The sequence below is a fragment of the Aythya ferina genome, assembly GCF_964211825.1.
Source record: "Aythya ferina genome assembly, chromosome: 5".
Taxonomy (NCBI): domain Eukaryota; kingdom Metazoa; phylum Chordata; class Aves; order Anseriformes; family Anatidae; genus Aythya; species Aythya ferina.
In genome coordinates, this window is record NC_140301.1 from 10,465,446 (window position 1) to 10,489,112 (window position 23,667).

The 23,667-nt window shown below is 37.6% G+C and overlaps 1 protein-coding gene and 1 long non-coding RNA gene across 16 annotated transcripts in view; one reads left to right on the forward strand and one right to left on the reverse strand.

Annotated features, from left to right (window-relative positions):
- The window catches only part of LOC311437469, a 317,804-nt gene that overhangs the window by 81,685 nt on the left and 212,452 nt on the right, over nt 1-23,667 (forward strand). The window lies entirely within an intron of this gene.
- Nucleotides 16,249-23,667, reverse strand: part of ANO5 (anoctamin 5) — a 54,090-nt gene continuing 46,671 nt past the window's right edge. For all 14 annotated transcript variants that reach the window (XM_084520778.1, XM_084520777.1, XM_084520775.1 and 11 more), the window contains 4 exons: nt 22,973-23,178; nt 21,658-21,839; nt 20,418-20,523; nt 16,249-19,966 (listed from right to left, as the gene is read on the reverse strand). In XM_084520778.1, coding sequence (XP_084376904.1) covers nt 19,745-19,966; nt 20,418-20,523; nt 21,658-21,839; nt 22,973-23,178 — 716 coding nt within the window. In that variant the 3' untranslated portion in view covers nt 16,249-19,744. The remainder of the gene's footprint in view (nt 19,967-20,417; nt 20,524-21,657; nt 21,840-22,972; nt 23,179-23,667) is intronic.

Sequence of the window (23,667 nt, forward strand, 5' to 3'; positions counted from 1 at the left end):
GAAATAATCTGTCATACCAAATGCAAATGGATTTAAAGGCCGGATAAAACATTCCTGTTTATAGACACTTAGTGGAGGAGAATGAGTCTTTACTTGTATGAAACATGCAGAATAGCAAATAACCTTGGGATAGTAAAATGCTGTCATGAATAGGCTGCTGCTGTAGCCATTTGAAGCAGGAATTTTATGACTATTACATACTATATCCAGATATTACTGAGTCACATCCTGATCCAAGTCAGCTGTTCTGGTTTCAGATCAGGACTAATGAAAATAGTAGAAAGTGAATGTCAGTAGTGTTGTAGAAGATGTGCAGATGTCAACTTTTTAATCATTATTTATTAGTTATTTAATTTTGATAGAATAAGCTATTTCTAGATGAAACAATGCATAACAATACATGTTATCAATATTGTTAGCAATAATTATTTCTATAATGAATACCTGTCACATATACAATCCTCTCACAAAAGGCCGAAATCAAACTCAATTGAAATCATTGTGAGTTCTTTCCACTGGCATCAGGGGCAGGTAAAATGGAAGAAGATTCATCATGCAGAAAATTCTAGTCTGGCTGTCACTGCTAAATGGTCACCAATCGCCCAGAAGCAAAGAAATTCAGTCAAAAGCCACCCAGTAAAAAAACACACTTTCCTGAGAAAGCACTGTCTGTGGGATATTCATATAATGTAATGTAATTAATATAATATAATATAATACAATACAATACAATACAATATAATAAGGTATGATGTAATAAATATAACAAATATAATATAATATAATATAAAGTAGATCCAGCAGAATGCTGCAGATGCCTTTAGTTTTTCACATGGGGCAGAAAGCTGATTGTTTAATCGTGAAGTCTTGTAATTAGATAAAATTCTATTTGATAAGATTTTCTTTTTCTTTTGCTTGTCTGAGGGCCAAAGGACTGAGTCGTTACCTGCCCCTTTGTTTCTAGAAATAGTCCCTTTATACAAGTTTCTGACTGGGTTATTTCAACAAATTAAGCAAAAAGAGATGAAAAATTATAACTGTGGTTGTTTGCTCAGTTTTTTATATTACCCCATATCTAATCTCATTTTTTTCTATAATAACCCTCTGAATAGGTTCTAAATATAGCATAATCCATTTAGAAGACTACAAAATCTACACACCAATATACATTTCTCTTCCCTAAGATTTAGTTTTGCTGAAGCAAACTATACCCAAAGCTAAAATTTTCATCAGTTATACATTCCGGTAATTTAAAAATGCAATTTTCAATTCCATTTTTGACCTTACCTTTGCTGCTGATACACTATGGTATGAATTTTCTCTTTCCTAGGTGTCAGACACACAGAGGTTCCAAATGTATATGTATTTTGTGATCCATTTTTTAAAAATAATCATATGCTTATCACTTTAAACTCTTATGATTACACACATTCAAGCTAAGAGATTTTGTTTTCCCTATCAACTAAAAGGCAACACAGTACTGTTCTTATTGATATAGTCTTGACTTTGGAAATAAATTATGATTGAGAAATCTTAGTTATGCCGTTAAATGTATGTCTGTAATGTTAAGTCGCTTGGGACTGAGGTAGCATAAATATGCCTCAAAAGTCATGATTTAACTCCTGCTTCTGCTTATGACAGTTATCCATTGAATCTGATGGAATTTGATGTCACCTTCAAATAAATTTCTTACTTTCTTTGGGACCATGGAACTACAAAAGCCCAAAGCAATGCCAAAATAATGATCTTGCTTGTCAGGCCACAAGGAACAGCTTCTTTGTTTGTTGTTTGTGGTGGTTTCTTTTTTGTTTTTTTTTTTCTTTTCCCCATAAACAATTTTTACATAAACTATTCATTGAAAATAAATATTCAGTCAAGATATTCATTGTTTTAAGCATATAAAATATTAGTGTTAACTCTAATGGCAATACCTGCATTTCACATAATCCAGGGTGTGTTCGGCTCTTGTGTAGCAAGAGCAGCTTTCATTGTCATATTGAGGCTTTTGCTTCAGCCCTCTAGTGGTAAAAACCTCTAAAGCACTGGGTGATATTAAGTTCTCATGTATAACTATTCCATGGTAGGAAAATTTTCGGTTACTTTACATCAAGATTTATTTCCTCTCTTCTCCTATTCCTGTTTAAAACCTCATTTGTTTTTTAATATAACAACTAGATTTGAAATAAAAAATCTAGTAAGCTTTCATCTGATAGTAAATCCCCTTTAAATTGCCAAAGCAATGGTATTGGTATTATTTTTTTAACGTTTATTTATTTATTTATTTATTTTTCATACGTCTGTGGAGAAATTTGACAGTGTAGGATATAATTAATCTTAAAAGTAGATGTAGATGCTTATCTTTTTACCAGACATTATAGGAACATCTGTTCCTTTGAATTCCTGTACTGCTCCATGAGTTAAATGCAAAGGATCCCTAAGGACATCAAGCCATCTGTCATGTTACGCAGACAGAAAGGCACCTACCTCGGGGGGTGAAACAGAGTAACAATTCTCTCAGTACTCAGGAAAGCTATGCAACACTTGGTGAGTGGGATGCAATTACCCACAATGAAACCAAGCCAAGCATTGAAGCATATTATCCTATCTTTTATTAATATGATGCTTAACGATCTTTTATATCATTAATCTATCATTATTTTATTGTTCCGTCTTGTCCACCATTGGACTGTTTAACAGCATAGGCAAGGCTTTTACACAGAAGTTATAGTCAGGTCTGTTTTCACTATTTTAAAACCTTGGGGCAAATGTACAAACTGAAGAATGGATTATGGGGCCTTTTATTGCTAGAACTAGAAAATCAGAACCATCTTTTCTAAGGCTGCAGTAGTCCTCTCTTTTCTGTTGACATGTCTCTTAGCATTATTTTAAAATGTATTAAGAGAACTTTTGGGGAGGAATTGCTGTTGATTCAGATCACAAGGTACACAAATGTGAACAGGGCTCAAATCTATTATAGACAGTCATTCAACAGGCTAACCATTTAAAGAGATACCAAAAGGAACTTCACATACATCATTTGATCAGGAAACTATTCCTGGTGGAAGAACAGACAAAATTAAATAAATAAATAAATAAATGAAACAGCTCTTAGAGATATTTGTAAAAGAGTTGTGTTTAGTATAACGGGGAACTGACATCTGAGTTTGTGGACTGACTCATGGACTATAGTGCTGGGTCTGGGACTGATCTCACTGCCTGAATTTGCCAGTCAGTTTTTCCATGCCTCAATTTCTTGCATGTGAAGGATGGTGAACAATCCTTCTTTGGGACAAATATTGATTTATCCATAGACTTAATTAAATCAATGTATATGAAATGCTGCATGAGAAAAATGTATGGAATTTCTATTACATGTAAAGATATTTCTCCATGGAGAAACTCATATGTAAAACTGTAATTAGTAAACTACATCCACAAAGCATAATTTGCTGGTGATACAGACAGGCAACACATTTCATCATCACCACTAGGCTGTGCCAGAACAAGTTCCAGTGATCTAAGGGCACTTGTGTATTTTCAGCTGCTATGTCATCGCTCTTCTATGTAAAAGGATATTGAAACAGTGCATAACTGTAGCAATAATAATAATAATAATAAGGAGGAAGCATATGTTTTTAGTTTATATTTGGGGTCAGTGGAGTCTTGTGGAAAGGTACCAGTGATTCTCTTGCCTTCTCAGGAACCAGGTTTTTCACAGAGAACAACTTCCATTTGTCCTGTATTTCCTTCTTGTTTCATTTCGTGACAAGCTGACAACTATCACATGAGTTCAAGACTGAATGTGATCATATTTCATCTCTTTAGTTTCTGTGGAATCAGCCCCATATAGTCATCTCTAATCTGGATCCAAAATAGGTAAATTAAGGAATCTGATGGGGTTCTTACATCTTATATTCACATCTGCATTAAATCACACTAATCCAAGATAGCAATGCCAGCATATCCTCAAATAAGGACTCTCATAATTTTATTTAGAATATAAAATCAAATATGAACATCAGAGTGAATATGTCCAATTTTCTGAGGTTCCATTTACCTGTCTTCAGCAATCCTAGCTTTCTCCTACTTCCTCCTCACAGCAGGACCTATTCAGGACATATGTGACCTCCCCTGCATGTTCCCTAATGCTTTTCTGTCAGCATCCTTAGTTCCTATCATGTCACCGGCATGCCCTTTCCTCTCCCTTATTGTGTTTCATTTATTTTCCTATACAAAAATGCTTTGGGTAAAATATTTTTCTGGAACTTGTAGGGAACTCTTAACTGTGGGGCTTCAATGTTTCTGGCCTATTTGACTGAAGTAGGTTCAAAGTGTTGACAAAGGGAAACTGACATAGTGAATTGTGCAAGCCTCATTTCATTAGAAAGCTAAACTGAAACAACCTGCTCTTGATGTTGTTGCTTTTGTTGATCTCAGGTCTCAGTAAGAGTGGAAGGTGTCCTTGATAATACTTTTGAGAAACAGATCCTTTGCTTTGTATAAATCACAAAGGTCTCACCTGTTTTATACAATAAATATTTTAAAAGATAAATACTAGATACCTTCTTAGGACAATATGCCTATGCATCTGAAAGCATAAAAGTCTAAGTGTCCTTCTTCTTACCACAAGATAAAAAGGAAAACCAAAGATTGTAAAAACTGTTGAGGTAGTGTGAGCACAGAGAGGCTATTCCCGTTGCTGTGTTGAGTACCTAAGATGTTTCTCCTCCCTCCAAAACATTAGAGCAGTACATAATTCAAGATGACAGGAAAACCTGTGCTTTATTTTAGGGCACTGCTAATGAGCTCAATGGTGATTACACTGTGTTCCACGGGATGCGGGGAAGATCAGGGTATCACATAGCTAGCTTTATGCCAAAGCACTCTACCAATCCATTTCAAAACATCTGTGATCTCTAAATGTAACTAAAATATCAACTTCTCAATTCAGATCCCTTTTCTAAATGTCAGAGGGAACACCTTCAAGTTTAGACTTCATATGCATTTCATTTCATTTCATTTCATTTTATAATCTGTCATTTCAGTGTAAATATTTCATGTCTATTTTTTTCTTATTGTTTGTTATAAATAAGTCATCACACGTCTGATGGATTAACTACTTGATGCCACTGGAGGAAGCTGCAGCTCCAAGTGTGCTGCATAATGCCATGGGGTGATTCTAGCTTTGACAGCTATATTACAGTGGCATAGCTCTGGCAGGAGGAGGCTCTACAGGTGCAAGTTGAAATGAGCGTTGTTCTTCTGGACCCTTATTTTACATCTTACTTTACATATATATAAACCTTCTGCCCTTTGCAGGCCCAAGATTTGCTTATCCGTCTCTTAAGTTGGCATTTTAATTCTGAAAGCCATAACACACTTCTCTGCCATTTGGTTTTCAGCCCAACAGTCCTCACCTCAGCAGCAGACACATACAGGCCCATCACCATGGACTTTTGCTGCATCACATCTGATTTTTACGACTCATGTTCTGTAGCTGAGGAACTTCCTGGCTACTCCTGTGATAAAGACTTTCTGTCTGCTTCCACCATCCAATGAGCAGTTTTTAAATGCCCTATTTTTTCACAGCTGTAGAAGTGATCAGTTTTACCATTAATGCTGCCTCTGTATGCTATGGTGTATTAGCAATTGATCCCACTCTGTTTGTCAAAGCCAATACTGGAGTGTGGATAGAAAGATCTTATGAGACAGTGCTAGCTATTTTGTTTTAGTGCTACAGATACTTCTCAATACATTAGAAAATAACAATTTAAAGGAGAAAAGACAAATATCAAAGTCTCTGCTTGGGCTATACCCCTCCATAAGTCAGCAGGAGGCATGTCTCTGTGGAGTATCAAAAAGGGAATTCAGGATTAGGCTTTCTGCATGGAACTAACTTTAAAGTGCATGTTGCATTTTACCAGCAGGCTATCTTTAGGTAAGCCCCCCAGACAGTTTCACATCCTCTACAGTCTCCTTGCAGAAGTGATGCTAGTTCCTCAAAAGTCCTCTCACCATTTGGTTGTTCTAAAAGCCCTGCAGAGGAATGTGTATTTCTTAGACACTAAGCCTGCTTTACTAATGAAAAATGTGCATTACGCTACAGCCAAGCAAAGATCAAGACTGAGTTGTGTATAAATATGAAAGAATATGAGCACAGTTCTATTGCTGTTTGCCAGATGTCCTGAGATCACACCCTGGGGGTTGCAGCTAGGTAATTAATTTCTGCAACACATAACTTGTTAAATTTAGCTGTTTGTTTTCATGTTCTCTCTCACTTAATATTTTCCTTCAGTTCCAAACTGTAGGTCTTGCTTTATATAAAAACTCCAATAAAATAACCAGGGTTATTTCCAGAAAAAAAAAAAAAAAAAAGAAAAGAAAAGAAAAAAGAAAAAAACAAACAAACAAACAAATAAATAAAAATCTAAATTCACTTGCACTGATCTGAATCATGGCATGTGTTTTCTACACAGATTAATTTTTTCCCTTTATCATGATAGACTTCTAACTCTTTTGGTAAGGAAGGTGTAAGCTGTACAGAACTGGAGGCTCTATCTATTATGTCTGTCTTTCTGTATTTGCCAATGAAAGGGACTGGACAGTCAGCAGTACTATGCTCAGGACAATGCTTCTCCCACCCCACTTCCCCACCATCTTCAGGTCCAATGCAAAAAGTCACCTTTAGGACTAGATTTGACCAGGTTTTGTGTACCTTCAGTCTTCAGCTTCTCTATTGCAGATTCAGCTTCCCAGACTGGAATCAGGAGTAGCAGGTAGAGTAGTTAATGATTTCCTTTGTGTAGAATGCTGGTGGTTTTAGTTTGGTTTTGTTTTGTTTTATGCATTTATTTATTTTGGAGTGATGTATACATCCATTCAAAGTTGGTCTGGGACTGCCAATTCATTCACACCTATATCTTGGTATGTATTCCTTTCTTTTTCAGTGTTTTCTGAAGGGCTGAATGCATCAGAATCATTACAGTGTCTAACTTTTGTGGCCTACGGAATGACAGGATTCATGGTTTTTGGACTTTCTATTATAAATAATAATGTAATAATCAAAGATCTAGAATAACTATGGATCCCCAAACTGAATGGCTGGGAAAGGAGTAGTCTCTAAAAATCCATTCTGTCAGTCACATCTTTTTCTCTTCCACATTTCCATTTGCTGCGAGGCCCCATGGCTCATGGAAACACCTTTCCCTGGAGGTGCTTATCTTTAATAAAAATCTCCACTGAATCCGTGAGTTGAATCAGTCTCACATTACTGCGTCACTCTCGGCCAATTGAGCTGGTCTGCTCGCACAGACAAGTTTTCTTGGCAAGCTGCCACCTTCTTTCCATTTATGACAAGCATATTAATCACCCTCTGAATGGTGTGTGCTTCATCATCAGTGCACATCATAAATCACTGAGAGGTACTTTTGCATCTGGTTAACATTACACCTAAGGACTTCATGCAGCACATTGCTGTCCCAGTCTACACGGGCATCTTTCCTTCACTCATGTCTTGTACCTTGACTAGTGTTTTCCAAAAGGCTTCATAAATCGATTACTTGTCTTTCAAAAGCTGCCCTATACTCTGCAGCACTTTTAATAGACTTCAAAATGATCCTCATTAATCTGGCTTCACTAAAAGGTTGGGTGACCAGTTATACAGCCTGAAGGAAATGGGAAAATATGACTAGTGAGGGAAAGAGAGAGCAGGATTCTCTCTAGAGCCCATGTGGGGTACAGAGAAGGTCAGACTGTGTAAAAAAGAGCCCAGGTTTCTCTACTAAAACTTACTTTCAAGGAACATGATCTTAAATACAGTAGGACTTTCTCACAAGTTCTAGCATTTTTGCAGGAAATCTCTACAATGACGCAAGTTCTGGAATTGCTTTCCCACACCACAGGCAGGTTATCAGCCTGAAAACATACTATGACTAGGCCTGTTGTGGGGGGCAAAGCGGGTGTCTGTGTCACATACATTTCCTCTTTTTCCAAAATGCTCTATGCCTCATTTTCCCATCTAGTTCCCATTTCCCTGTAGTAGGAAATTCTTCTCCAAGCTTTTTATTAATTTAGACCTCTTTATTTTGCCAAAGACCAGAGGGACATAAATAGAAAAAGATCACATTCAAAATTGAAATAATTATGAACTTTTGATCATGTTGCTAAACATTTAGGCCTATTCTGATACTTGTAACAAATACTTAAACAAAGTTTAACTTCAGCAGTTTTCCTGCCATTCACTACTCCAAGAGGAATCGGGTTCAGAAATTCTTTGTTCCCTGTGCATCAAGAGGGAGGACTGAGTAAACTGAGCATGCGTGACCTGAGTGTTGGAACTGGCAACTCAGTCTTGCAGAACAAGACGGAAGATTGAGAATCTCAAGAAGCAGAAAACTTGTTGCCTTTGATGATATTAAAATAGTGAAAACTTCTGTTATTATTTTTTTTATATATTCCCCAAGGCACACTTAATCATGCATATAGAAAATCTTATATGATTTAAAGCTTTTTTAGTTTAAAAACTGTCAACATAGATTTTTTTTTTTAATTTTTTATTTTTGGAAATATTCTTTCTTAGAAAAATAGGGTAAAAAATCTGGAAAGAAAGACAAAGGAATCATTTCGGTTGTCAAAAATGGGGGTTCAAAATGTTCTAATTCATTTCACTGTCATTTTTAATAGTACATGTGATGTTTGAAAGAAGCAACAGAAACAAATGAATACATCTTGATGAAGAAATCAGTTGAGAGTCTTCAAAAGAAAACTGTGAAAGCATGGGATTTTTCAAGGGCTTAGTTTTTCTGCTAGCTCTGTTCATTGCCTACTTCACAGTATTCAACATTAAAGAATATTCAGGGTTGGAGATGGACAGTTTTATCACCTGCAGTCATTTTATGTGATCCTTGGGATTGCCTGAATCAATAGACTTTAGAATATAAGCGTTGGTGTCAGTTTATGGTGTAATCCCATCTCGAAAGGCAATCAGGTTTTGCTGTTGATTTCAATGGCACAAAAGTTTTCATCTCTTCAGCTAATGCTGCAGGAGGATGGAGATGTAATGAATATACATACGTCCTTAGTATCTGGCTTTTCTGAATTGTGCTTTTCCAAAAAGAGGAGGTCGCTCTGATGGCAAGCTGTTCTACAAAATGCCCCCCAGCTAAGAAGCAGAAGAAAGGATTGATGCAAGCATTTAGGCTGTGCACTGCCATCCTCGGAAAACATCCACCCCCTCGGTGGATGCCAACGTGCTCTCAAAAGGAAGCAAGTCTTTCTGCACAAGTGTTAAAGGAAATAAGGAAATAAAGACAAAAATGATCAGAGAGGAGAACCTAAGCCTGGTGAGTTTTTTCCTCTTAAGAAAAGGAAAGGAGGGCTCCATTTGTCAGCGTACTGATGCTGCTGCAGTTAACATGCAGTTAACAGTAGCAAAGAGCAGTAGGCAGCCAGAAACTGCGCAGGAAAGGAGGAGTGTGAGAGAGGCGAAGCTGGAAACTGCATAGATGGAGCAAATATTTCTGCTGTTTGGAGATGTCTGAGCAACTGGTGCACTGATCGGCACGGCTAGCCATTGTCCATATGGAGAGGCAAACCCCATGGAGACGAGTCCTGTGAACAGTATCCAAGGTGGCATCTGCATTTCAACAAAATCTGTCTCTTTTTCTGTCCAAATGCAGAGACATAAAGCACGCTGATTCCACTTCACCTGACAGAAGTCTGCTCTCTGCATTGCAGCTAGCATGAGCATGCCATGGCTGGTTGTATCTGTATTGCTAGTTTTGAGAACAGACTTCTGGTAGGCCTGTCTTCATTTCTGTTAGGTGTTTGACATTTCACTGGCAAATCACAATGGTCTGATCAAAGGCATTAAAATCAACAGAAAAACTCCTGTCTACTTCTTTGGATTGGCCTTGCCTTTGGATTGGTCCTGCCAGAGAAACGCTGGGACCACTTCAGCACTCTAAAAAAGTAACACAGAATGTTTTCTTTGAAGACATTGATCCTGTAGCATTTGCTTTTCCTGTGCTAAATAATGTCAACCCTTTTCCAGGATACAGGCTTAATTATAAAGCTTCTGAATGACTGAGAATTTTGTGCATTTGTGCACAAATAACTGGCATTTATTTTGGAGTTAAGAAACTCACTACGATAACCTTCTAAGAAGTTGTAATTGTTCCTTCCACAAATGAAACTGAGAGTACCTAGCTCAGCATTTGCCCCATCCTCATCATACATACTAAGCTCTTTGACAAAAGTGCTTACTCCTGTGGCTGTCTTTGTGCCCAGGTATGAGTCGGGTCCCTGGAAACAAGGGATGCATGAGTAAATCACTGGTGAGCGGTGGTGTATCCAGGAGAAGGGGGGCTGCTCTTTGCACAGGGAGGTGTGGGGTTACGCTGGATGGACGTCTGAAGCAGAGTTTACCCTTGCACTGGAAGTGAAGCAAATGCTCCAAATGCTTTCTTTGCATTTAATTTCTTCCAGCTGCAAAAGTAGAAGGAAGCCCACTTTTCCCTCCCCCTCAGAATCAACCTCTTGGATGCCTCATTTCAGTTCCTGTCTTAACTGCTAATAAAATTGGCTCCGCTCTCCTAGGCAGGGGAAACTTGCTGACAGACTAGTACTTACATTTAAAGGCTTATACACATCTGAGTATTAACAAGTGTCCATGTTTCTTTACGTGGTCTGGCTTCAAGCCTGTTTCTTGACTCAGTTTTTCTGTCTTCTCCAGTTGCTGAGCCATTACACCTCCATTTATTCACCCTCCCCTATTTGAAAATAAGGTTGTTAATAGGGACTTCATAGTTCTTTGCTAAAATCAGTTCCCTGTAAAGTTCAGCAGATAACTTTAGCACTTGGAATTTACAGAAAAAGTACAAAGCAGGTTTCTTCCTGTGCTGATTTCCTCCATGTGTGTCACCTCCTTGAACTCCAGTCAGAGTAGTGACCCCATTAACCGTATTATTTTACCAGGGAGAGCATGCTCATTTGATGAAGAAGATGAATGTTGTTCATTGATACATGGCAGCTTGGCACATTATGGCATCCTCTAATTAAAACATGAGTCATCATGACAGGCTCGTTGTAGCCACAGAATAATTTGCTATTTTGATGAGTGCCCAACAACAATGTAATGAAAAAGCATTGAGCAGCTTAGTGCTGTACCATGAAACACACAGGATCTCGTTGTTCCCTCTCTCAGAGCAGGAGATTTTTCTATTTATAAATCTTTGTGAAAAATCCCTTTATGATGGTGTAACAGACTGTTCCATTAAAAATGAAAGAAAAGGAAAAAAAAAAAAAAAAAAAAGGAGAGTGCTGGAAGGTTTGCTTTTTCCCAGGAGAACACCCCAGACACACCCCGCAGGATCATCTGTCATTGTTCCTTTAGTCTGAACCTGCACACGCCAGTGGATTGAAGTGGCAGGAAACATCATTAACAAAGGGTGCTTTGAGTTCTTGGCCAAGACACAAGGGATATTTCTTGAAATGTTCATGCAGTTTGGGATCCTGACACGCGCACCTCACACTCTGAAGCATCTTGGGAGGATGCTCTGGAGGCACATGAATTGCATTTCTATTTGGGAGCCAGAAGCCCATGCAAGGAAGACTGTTAGCAGATGAATTGAAGTGTGACCTGGCACCTAGGATTCGGTGTCTGCTAGTACTGCCACTTCTGAGGAAGCCAAAAAAGCTGTCATGATACAGAAGCAATGCTATGTGAAAGGGGAAAGCAGGGAATCCTTCCTGATTGTAATACACTCACTTGTAGCTTGCTTACAGCAGCACAAAGTCTAGACACCTTGCAGCATGGAAATGCTGGTACTGCTGGTGGTCACAAAAATAACAGTTGCCATTATATACACTGTGAGCTGCATTTATGTAAATCTCTTGGCCCACCTACTCCAGCTCCTTTTTTAAATCTGGATTTCACAGTGAAATTTTGAATTCTTGGCCATATTGGAAAATGGTAGCAAAATTTTCATCAGTACAGATGGACTCAGGATTTTAGCTGAAGAATAAATAATATAGGGACCACAACCAGAAAAGAGGCTCAACCTTACCATGATTGTTTGCTGTCACTCTGCTAACAGGATAATGTCAACAGAAGTGTTTATTCGAGAGAACCCAAGAGCAAGAACATCTGTTGTGATGAGACTCTAGCAAGGCAAAGAATCCAGCCTTCAGTTTTTCATACTAAAATGTTCTCTTCGGAGTACTTCTGTTCCTCCTCTGGAAACGTTAAAAGAGCCACCTAGCATGCAGCCCATGCTTCTTGAACATAGGCCTCCTGTTACACTGCTGCAAGAACTATTTGAGACAAATTAGTAAAAGCCATCTGCACAAGGGACGCATGTGGCCAGGGGCAATCTGATACAGAACTTTTCCACTGTTGGTTTTCATTGCAGGAGATGGTATGGTCCAGATTCCTAGCCACATCAAGCACTTCAAATACACTCTGGCATTGAAAGAACACTGTGGCAGTGTTTAAAAGGCTCGTTTACGTAATGTCTCTTGACTAGAGAAGTAGTTCTGCTGTCCCACATCATTCAGGTTGAAAACACTTTGCTAAATTCCCTCTCTGTCTGGCTGTAAAATGGCAGGGCACTGGGAACACCAGCTGCTTCTTGCACTGCTTTGTTCTAGCAAGCAGTGCTCCTGCTGCAATGCCTACAGACAGTTATGGTGGGAGGCTGGAAGGAACACCTGGAACAGAGCAGGGACATTTGAAAATCACAGCAAGACAATACTGTTCTTGTTCTTGTACTTTTTTTTCCCCCCCTCTTCCTATTGTCTGTCCATGCATCACATTGAGGCTGTGTAAATGAGCTCCGGGAGAAGGAAAGCTCTAGTGAGGAGCGATGCTTCAGTGTTACAGCCTGCTGAGTGACCCACAGTGGTGTTTCACTGAGGCTGCTTCAGATGTGCACCCATGTGAACAGCACCAGAAGGCAGGGTTTTGTTTATGGTGTGGGGGTAGAGTGCCCGTGTTGTGAAAAGCGAGGGCTCACAGCGCACCTATGGAGCGTGGACCGTGTAGGCATTAGGGTGTAAACAGCTTAATACAGATGGCTGGAAAAAACATATACTGTGGTAGCTCTCATAGACTTTACCCATTCTTACAGTAGCATGTAAGTAGAAACAGGTCTTGTATGTATTTGCAGCTTGTTTTGTAATAATTGGACTTGTAGATCTAATTAATTCTTTAGCTGCTCTGCTCCTATAGCAAACCAGCTTTATAACTTGACTGTCCCACCTTTTGTTGTTTGGCCTTTAAACACAGCGATTTAAACCTGGCTGGCTAAAGGTGTCATTCAGAGAAGTTGATATTTCAAGTAACTCCATGGTCTTTTACAGCCATAGCCTTTGGGCTACACACATTTATATCAGAGCCTGATACCAAGAGAACAATGATCGTCCTGAAAAGAGCCATCATGCAGGCAAACATTACCATTTAAGCAAGAGCACCGTGCTTTTAGTTTAATACCTTCATTACAGCCTACAATGATTCAGATTAAATTACATAATATATTAAAAAGCCACCTGAGTTTAAATCTCTCTATTTCTACTTAGGCTAGATAGATACGCAACATTTGACCACAGAATTACTGAGGTTTCTATTCATTTCTGGCAGCAACCGTTCAGTTAATGCACAGGATTGCTAAGTAATAGCTGTGGGCCTTTGGACCATCAAATGAGAAAGCTCAGTCAGGCAGCAGTTCGAACACAAACGTGTTTCTGACTAGTTAACAGCATTGCTGAGGAATTAAGGAAGAGTCATACACTTACTAAATGTTTTAGGTTGACTCATTTCTGACTGAGAAAGCATAGTCACTGGTTGCTGCAGGGGAATGTGCATATGCACCTTCCAAAAATTGATATGGCTGCTGAATTTCACATCCTACTCAGCTCCCAGCAGATTTCTCAGTACACATGCTTATGTAAAAAAAAAAAAAAAAAAAAAAAAAACACACAAAAAAACTTCCTGAGCTGCATCTGAATGATGTAAGTGTTGGGTAGGGAAAAGTGATTATTTAAAACCAGAACAAGATTTAATTTAGCTCTTCCTTTTTAGGGATGCCTTTAAAGACTGCTGCAGAATTGTGACGACCCTGAGTAGGCAGAAGGACAGACAAGAAATGTTATCTGTGACTGAATGACGTTACATTACGAAGTTATTTCCAGAATATTTGAATCATTGATACAGTAACGATCATTTTTTCTCCTTTACTGCTTCCACTCTGTATAGGGAAGTAGGGAAGGAAGCGTTTTGATGCTTTACTCCTTTGTTCAGGCTGCGTTAGCCCTCTTAATCCTATCTCTTTGCCATACCAGAGGTTTGGGACCCCCACCCCCTGCCCCAGCTTCATTTAGTAGCCTCTTTAACTTGTGCTTTAGTTACATCTGGGACTTCAGCTTGCAGGAGCTGCCAGTGGTAGAGTTATGCTGACCTGAAGGTATTTTCACTGTCACATCTAAGAGATTATTTTCAGAAATGTAGGGGTTTTTTTTTGTTTTTTTTTTTTTTTTTTTTAATTTTTGAACAATCTGAGGCATGTTAGACAAGATATTTTAAGTGTTGCAAAGGCCATGCATTTGAAACAGACATGAAATGTGCAGATTTCAAATTCTGGGATACTATTTCTTCCCAGGCTTTCTGTTTGTTTTTCTAATAATCTACTGGTGAAGGGGGTTACTTATATAGTCCTACAAGAGCAGAAATATGCAGCATACAAAATAGACAAATGCCTGTGTTCAAAACGTTTCTTCCATTTCAGTACTCTCTACCATTTTTTGCATAGCATAAATAGGGACTTATTTTTAGAAATACCCTTTAATATGTGTAGCTGACAATACTGAGCAAATTAAATGCCGCCAACCACCAAACACTGCTGTTAGTACAAGAGTAATGAAGTTAAGACTTCATAAGGGTAACTACAATTTTTGATCATAGAGACAAACAGGTATGTTCCAGGATTTGTGGGTATCTGACAAATTTTCATGCCATTCTTATAAAATGTAATTGTTTCTGGATGAAATCTTAGTCCCAATTAAATGTCCTTACCCATTTACCACAGGTTTCAGTGTGGGCAAAGAGCCCATCTCCAAGAGCAAATCTTGAATTTGCCTGAAAGCTTTTAATATTTCTATAATGCAAGAATATCCCCTATGTCCTGCAGAGCAACAGCACCTCCCTTGGTCTTTTTATTTCTATTCACTGTTTTCTCTTCCCATCTGTCTTAATTATTCCTATTGATACCTAATTAAGTAACCTATCCCACCTCAGTAACAAATAATGGCAATAGCATAATACGTAATTGCACCTTGCCTTTTTTTTTTTTAGTGCAAATGAAATCATTTTGTTCATCTCATGCATTTCTTTCATGTGATTATCTTAAATTATTATTTTCAAGTTCAAAAGAAAGCAACTATGCCTGGAGGGTGGTGTTGCCAGTTTTGATAATGGGGTTAACAAGTTCCAGTGTTAACTAGTGATGGCAAGTGATTCATTGTGATTTAACCCCAAGTCCCACAACAGTGCCACAATTAAAGTTTTAAAACATGTAGAGTTATCTATGAACATTAAGACCAATCACTTGAAAAGATCTTGAGCTCTATTCTAATTCTCCAGTATACATCCTCCAAGCTATCTAAGCACACGTGTGAACCACTCACGCTGTGCATGAAAAATGTGTGCGTGACTGAGAGCTTGAGAGGTCACCTCATGTCCTGATACCAGAAAAATAAAAACTGTATCCAAAAAATAAAGGAAAAAGCAGCCTGGATGAAAAATGAATGTAGGTTACCATGCTGTTTGTACCACACCTTAAGGAAGATGCAAGTATTCAATCTTGTTCACTGAATTGTGGCCTTCTAACAAAGAATTTGGGAAGCTACAATGACTCATGAGGTAGCTATCATATATGCATGCTATCTCAGCTGATGTGCACTGCTTACAATATATGCAGAACTTAGAACACATTTCCCTTGGTATTAGTTTCTTAACAGAATGTACAGTTGGAAGATGATAACCAGATGTAGGCTTTCTTACCTTTTTTTTTTTTTTTTTTTTTTTTTTAAACTCAGACCACTGCAGGAAACCTGTACGCAGCATCCAAGTATCCTGCAATGAGTTGAACAAATCTTTACGAATACTTTTCTCCAGAAGGCTCTCAGGGCATTTAACTTGCTGAATTCTTGATTTAAAACAAAACAAAACAAAAACACCCACAAGTTGACAGCATATTAAAAATAAACACAGCTTTATTTGCAAGGTTTAAATCTTATTAAATGTACATATATAAGTTAGCTGAATGCAATGTTTAAAAAATTATCCCAACATTAGTGTATCGGCAACATACTTTGACAGAAATGCCACTCTGATTACATGACGGTACAAGTTAAAACAAGCAGTACACACAGAACAGTACTGAAGTCCATATATTTTCACTCTTTCCATTGTCTCAAACTGATAGTCTTACATAAAAAAGTAAAAACATAACAAAATCTTCTAGAAATAAACAGTATAGTGTTTTGTAGTAGCACTCATTTTGCAGTCATTTGCTTAGATCATACCACACAATCTAATGTAAAAATACTAAATTTGAACTGGAAGAAAAAAATCCCTGATTGTATTACACTTGAAAGGCCAATTTTATGTTCTAGCTAACTCTAATGAAGCAATCTACTGTAGCTTTAACTACAGTAGTTCCAACACAGAAGTAGCTTTGCTTTGGTTAAAGGACACTTTTAGATACATATTTTAAACACATCAAAACCAAATATTCTAACAGTAAGAACAAGCGCATCTGCCCAAAACTGCCCAGACCGTTTTTTCTTATTTTGTCACTTTTCAAGAACACTTCAGGAAATATGTGTACACAGACCATTATAATCCTAATCATGCTAATAATCTTTTGTCAAAATACTGCTTAATGACAAGTAAAGGCAAGTGATGACAGAAATAGGTGTTAGATTTTCTGACATTAGCTCTTAATATGACAACACATTTTCTCTTTAACAGTTTCTGTTACACCAACAAATTATGTTACGAAATGTCATTATATATTTTTAGATACATATATTTTAAATAAGTAGATACCTTTTTTTTTTTTTTTTTTTTACTTCTTATTGCATGATACAAAATATCCAGAACATGTTTCAATAGCATCAAATAGGAAGTGATATCAAAAAACGAATTTGAAAGAAGCGAAGAGTGGGGGCCCAAACATGAAATCAAATTCAAGGTCTTCACATGGGACTTCTGCATCTCTCTGTTGCATGTATCCCAAACTACATTGCTTCCCTGTTTTCTTCCGTCTTGCTTTTAGATAGCAACAATCATTCACAATGCAGCTATTTTGCTGACAACTTTTCAAGTGTAGTACATGAGGACACTATTACAGGATCTGAAGAAACTCATGTTCCATATGCAGAAATAGTGCATCTAATGCCAGTTGTTTCAGATCTGCTTTCAGCTTCAATCAGATCTGTACATTTTGCATAGAACTGTCATTTTGCATCTCCTATTTGAAACAATTGTTTGCATTGCTAACGGTAAAAAAAAAAAGTCTAAATTAAGCAATTTAGTTAACTGTATAGATGTAAGAAGCAGGAAAGTGCTAACATTATATAAATCCTCGTGTCACATACGTAATTATGGTGAATGATATTCTTCTTTGGCTTACACATTAAGCAGCAGAGATAGCTTATTTAAACATGCATTCCTGCAGTATATCCATTTCTTCAAATGTATATGAATATTTAAGAACATGGTCAGTTCATCATAAACATGAATTGCCAATATGTGTGATTTATCAAGCAAACTTACAGAACAAAGCTGAATAACTTACAGAAAAGTAAAGAAATGTACAACTGCTTCAACTCCTTGACTGGCAGCCAAACCATGTGATGTTTGTTCGAGGTAGGCACTTCAATGTTAGAACTTTTGCTAGTTATTAACAGTTCCACTGAAGACACTAATTTAAAACTCTTACAATATTAAGAATACTAGCCAAAATATTTCAAGACACTGCTAAAATGAAATATAGGAACCGTAGGTTGTGGATCTAGTAAACAGTACATAATTTGGCTGATATCAAATACAAATATGATATATCTGATTTTTTTTTCTCGTATACTTGCAACGAAGTATAACTTTCAAAGTGCAAATATTAACATCTTTAATCTCTCTAGCTAGTGTATTTCAGCATGAGAGAACTCAACAGTCTGGTGCTAGTTTATCTAAGCAGTCTAGGTATGAACTGTTTCCTGTGAATGGCCTGCGTGGCACTAACACACAGAAGTGTGCCAAGGCAGGCATTGTTTGTCTAACTCTATAGTTACATGTGCAGGTTCACAGTATCATGATGCCTGCAAGCACACTTAGGAAATAAACATTTCCACATAGTGATCATCTTCACATTTTGCCAAATGCAAATAAACAAGGCACTAAGCGTGGAGGTGTTGATATGTTTTAAATATACAGCGAAATCATCAAAATGCATAACTGCTTAAATGTATAAACCAAGGGCACATTCATATACAGATTGTAGCTACTTTGCACAAGTATTTATCTATTTATAACCTTAATAACTTTGTAGAAAAATCCCATGACAAAACAGAAAACAATTCCTTCCTGAAGATTAAAGAAAGACTCCTATGTATAAGGACAGGAACAATGTAAACAAAGTACATGGTATTCTTAAAATCTTTTGAATATGAATCCTAACCTCTGAACAGTCTTGTAGATAGATCAGTTAGTGCGGCAGTCCAGCCCCCAGTCCACTGCACTCTGAAATCATACTCTATGGCATGGATCAAGCACAGACGTATGGTTTTAAAACCACACCTTTTGTTAACATTCACAAAAATGGGAAGAACGTAAACAAAGGAGCAGTTTTGGCCAACACTTATGCCGAGCATATTCTTCCAATGGCAGTTTTTGAGATGGAGAAATAAGCATTTCTCCAAATTGCATACATCTTTTAGAAAACACTTTAAATAGAGGGTTCCACAAAATCTGCATTTAAAGAGCGAACTCTTTGGCAGATGTTATCTTAATGAATATAACTATGGCGTTTTTTTTCCTTCAGTAATAGATATTAACTGAATTCTGTGCCCTAAAATAATTCCAAGTGGAATTAAGCCAGTATATCTTAAAAACAACAACAACAACAAAAAAAATCCTTCTAAAAAGCATACAGAAGTTCAAAGCCAGGAACAAATGTTTTGTAAGACCAAGTTGATACAAAAAAGCCCCAAACCCCAACCCAAACCTTTTATCAGGACTTATCAGCTGTCTGATTTTAAATGATCATGTCATGAAGTCATCCTTCTCAGCATTTTCCACAGCAGGAATCTTCTATGATACATCCTTTTTGTTCAGCTGGGATACAGCCTCGAAGTTTGCATTTAACAGTACGGGAAGGGCTTGGTGGTGGTGACTGTATGATATCCTGTGAGCCCTTTTAGCATAACACTCCCTGTACTGGGAATCTAGGTTCTAGGATTACATGACTATTTGAAGTGATAGGTAAATTGAGAGCAGTGCCCAAGTCTTACAGTTAAATAGATTTACTAAACCTAGGATGCTCAGTACAACTTTTCTTTAAAAGTCTAAAATCTTTGGGCTGAAAGCAAAGGGTTGAACCTGTCCTATAGCTTTCAAGTTGATGCATACTGAGCAAATCACAGATAAAGAAGCTAAAATGAGCTAAATCCCAAACAGTTGTATTTTCAATTACATTGCTCTGGATAACTCCATTCTCCCTTCTGTAGCAATGAACTCTTTTTCTGTGGCTCGTTTATCACCTTGACAGAGTCTCTCCTTCAGTTTTTCAAGCTCATACTCATGTAGGATTTTCTGTGTTAAATACTTTTCACGTTTTATTTTGGCTTTCACATCTGCAGGGACATCAGGAATCATCCATGCTACAAAGAATTTGACGATGAATACAACATGCTGCAAAAAATGATATTGTGTATATGAGATATGCACAAAGATTAAAACATTTCCTGTTACACACAAAGTTTACTTCCAAACCATTTATGAATTAGCACAGCCAACAGCAAAGTGTCAGGTTCTGAATTCCTAGCATCACTTTCTAATACCCATGTGTGCTTCTTTAGCTGTTTTTTATCCTACATAAATCACCACAAAATGCTTTTAGGATTTTCAATACGGATCAAATCCAATAGTGTCCTTATCAGCTGTTTTTACTGCTCTTACTCTGAGGTTGACTTACTGATGTCAAAAGCCCTACTTAGACTATTCATTTAGGAAGGGTATTTGGGATTACTTAAGGAAGAAACTCTTTTGTACTCTCAGCAATTCTGTTTTCTGTAACATTAGTAGCTACCTAGCAAATGTATAAAGGTATTAATTTCAGAAAGGAGTAACATAGGTAACATACCTCCATAATAATTATAAAAGCCAGTTTTGCAGCAAGAATGTGCCAAAACTGCATAGTGTGTAAATATTTCTTCTCGTGATCTGGAGGATATCGATAGTCTCTGTACCTGTTGAATAGAAAGACGTGCGAAGGTGAAATGTCATTCAGTCTGAGACAGACTACAAGCTCAGTGACACTTACAGCAAAATACAGCTGTCTCTTCAGAAACCTTTTCATCTTGTTTTAAATGGTCTGCTTCCTTCTGCAGAAAAAGGTTGCCTCTCCATTTGCCTCTTACGTTTGCTTAAACATCCCCACTCGCAGCAACAGAATATAGATGAGTATGTGTGAAATTTTTATACACAGCTTTCTCTTTTTTTCAAGCAATAATCAAATAATGCAGGAATGATGAGATTTATCACACAATAATTGACAAATATTAAATAAATCCAACAGATGTTGACAGATTACATACTGAAATAACGCAGGGCTTAAAGGAAGCACTGTCTGGAATTTGTGTTTTAACACTCCTCACATGTATAAGTAGGATAAAAACTCCCACGTCTTTAAAACTGAAGCATCATAAAGCTGTAGCAACAACTTGTTTTTTTTTTCCTTCACCAAATCAAATTGAAATGCTTCTCTTTTACCACAGACTTCTCTGAAATTCTTCCCCAATTCTTCCAGAAGCTTCTGATAATTCTTATGGTAAGAAGGTAGTGTTTTCTCTTTTCATTTTTATTTTTATAAATGAAAGTAGGATGGACCGCAATTCCAGAGATATTTAGTATGGCAACAATTGACTTCAAAGACCGCATCTTATTTTCAGCTTTGGAGTCTGAACTGCCCCATAATGATGCTTCCTTGGCCACTAAGGCATTGCAGCCTAAATACCTTGAAAATTCAGTTTGGTGTTGCAACCTTAGGGACATCAATCTCCTCCATCACTCAGAAAAATAACAAAAAAAACACCAATAGCTTAATTAACCGGAAAAAAAAAAAAAAATAAAAAAAATAAAGGCAAACCACATTAGCCATAAGAGTCTCTTAAAAATTTTTTCTTTTTAATTACGGGCATGATCTCTTACCATCTCAAACACTGCCTTTTCAATAGCTTAAATGCTATGTCTTACACTTCAGAAAGATGAGAAGACATGATTTACTTTCTAGTAAGCTAATTAGATCTGCAGTAACTTTTTTTTTTTTTTTTACTATATTCTAAATAAAGGCACAAAATATTTATCATTGTAACACCACCAACCTGCATATGACAAAATGTTCTGGGTTCGTTTTAGGCTTGTTTCTCTCAGGAAAATCAGAGATTAGAAACACTGACAAACTATTGTTTATGTATCCGGACATCGGTGAGTCGTCACTTTCAGAATAAGCGTAGTAGTAAACTAAACGAGGAATCATGTCTGATGTGAATGCAACAATAAAAGCCTGAAAAATAATTTGGACAAGAAATTAAGCAAGTTCTACACAAAAATTGTGAGCAGATTCATAAAGGCTTTTTGGTACCATCTGTGGTGTAAACCAGGATCTACTGAGCAAGGGTGACACTAACAGGCACCAAATCCCAAATATCTTTTTCTCTAGAAGAGTATTCTGACTTCAAAGTCATTCTTCCCTTTCCTCTCGTTTACTAATTTATCAACTGCTTTATGAAATGCAGGACAGATTCCCATACTTTATCAGCCCTCAACTGAATCATCTTCTGTCAGCATTTACCACACTCCTTAGTGAAAAAAGAGATGCAGGTTAGAATTCCTCCAAGAAATAGACAAACTTGAATTCAGTGAGTGAATCAGCCAAGTTATTCTATGAAAAAAGGGGAGCCATTTTCTCCAGCTGTATTGAAAGAGTTAACAATGACTTCTGGCACATTTTGCTTGGAAGCATGAGATACTTGAAATGCTACCTTGCTACTTGAGTGTTGGAGATCTTTAAGGTCCCTTCCAACCTGAGCCATTCTGAATCTATACTTCAGCAATAGCTGCAGGTGGTTTTGTTGCCTAAGACATCTGCAGATCTGATACAGCTGAATACACTACATTATAAAGAAGCAACTCTTTTGCCCAGCGGTCTGCTTCACATTACATTCAAGATGAAATACTGAAATACCATTTTATTTCCAATGTATAAGAAGTACCCTAAACCACCACCCCTATAGGGGCATCCAAGAACAGCTGAACTAGCAGCATTCCCACAGAACAGGCCTTACAATGATGAGAGAGAAATGTCATCTGGTAAACAGACCCAATCCACCTCTCTTGTCCCTCATAGTCCCCTCTGGATGATCAGCGTGCTTCATCGGACTAAGATTCAAACTAGATTATACCATTACAAAATGCTGAAAAAAAATTCATGTGAATGAAAGATTATGGTCCAATGAAACATGGATGCACGTCATCAACACACAGACAAACCAAACCACCCACGCAGTTGTATCCTCTCTCCATAGGGTAGCATGTGATAAAATGAATACTGCTGATGAAGGAGAAAAAGCATTAAGCGATTTTTAAATCTGCCATAAAAAAAAGTCAAAGCTGACTTAGTGCAGTTAGCTTACTTACATTAGTGACAACAGACAAGATGGCCATTCCATTCAGGATTTCTTGCCAAACTCCTATGCTATGTGCTTTTGCAGCCACAGGTCTTCTGTACTGAGTGGTTAATTTCCAGGAGTCTACTCGAATCTCCAAGATATTATTCATCAGAGCAAGAAGCGGAGCCAGAGGAAAGGATGCCACAAAGAGCGTAATGAATCCAAACTGAATGACTGCAAGGCAGAAAAGACAATCACTAACACCTGCCCCTAGTAGAGCACCTTTGGGATGATACCGAAACATTCAACTTGGCCCTTACAGACAAATGGCCAACTTCTGTCAGGCTGCACAACAAGTTTCCTCTAGCCCTGCCCAAAGGGAAGTGACAAACTGCCCCAGTCCCAGGCCTGGTCTCTTAAGGCTGCAGCACCAAAAGGGAAGGGAGATTCGGGTCCTGAAAAATGGTGCTGCCAGCAGTGCTGGATACTAATGCTTTCATGGTGCTGCAGTTCTATTCTCATGAATGGCAACTAGCTGTAGGGGAAGGGGAACATACTCACACATCAAATTTCTGAATCATGAGAGGAGTTAAAAAAAAAAAAAAAAAATTTTTTTCTTTTCCTGCAGTTTGTGCAGATTAAGTAAAAGCCTAAAGGGTTTCCCATCAGTTAGACTTTTAAATAAGAATAAGGAAATACTTCTATTTTTATCACAACCTTACC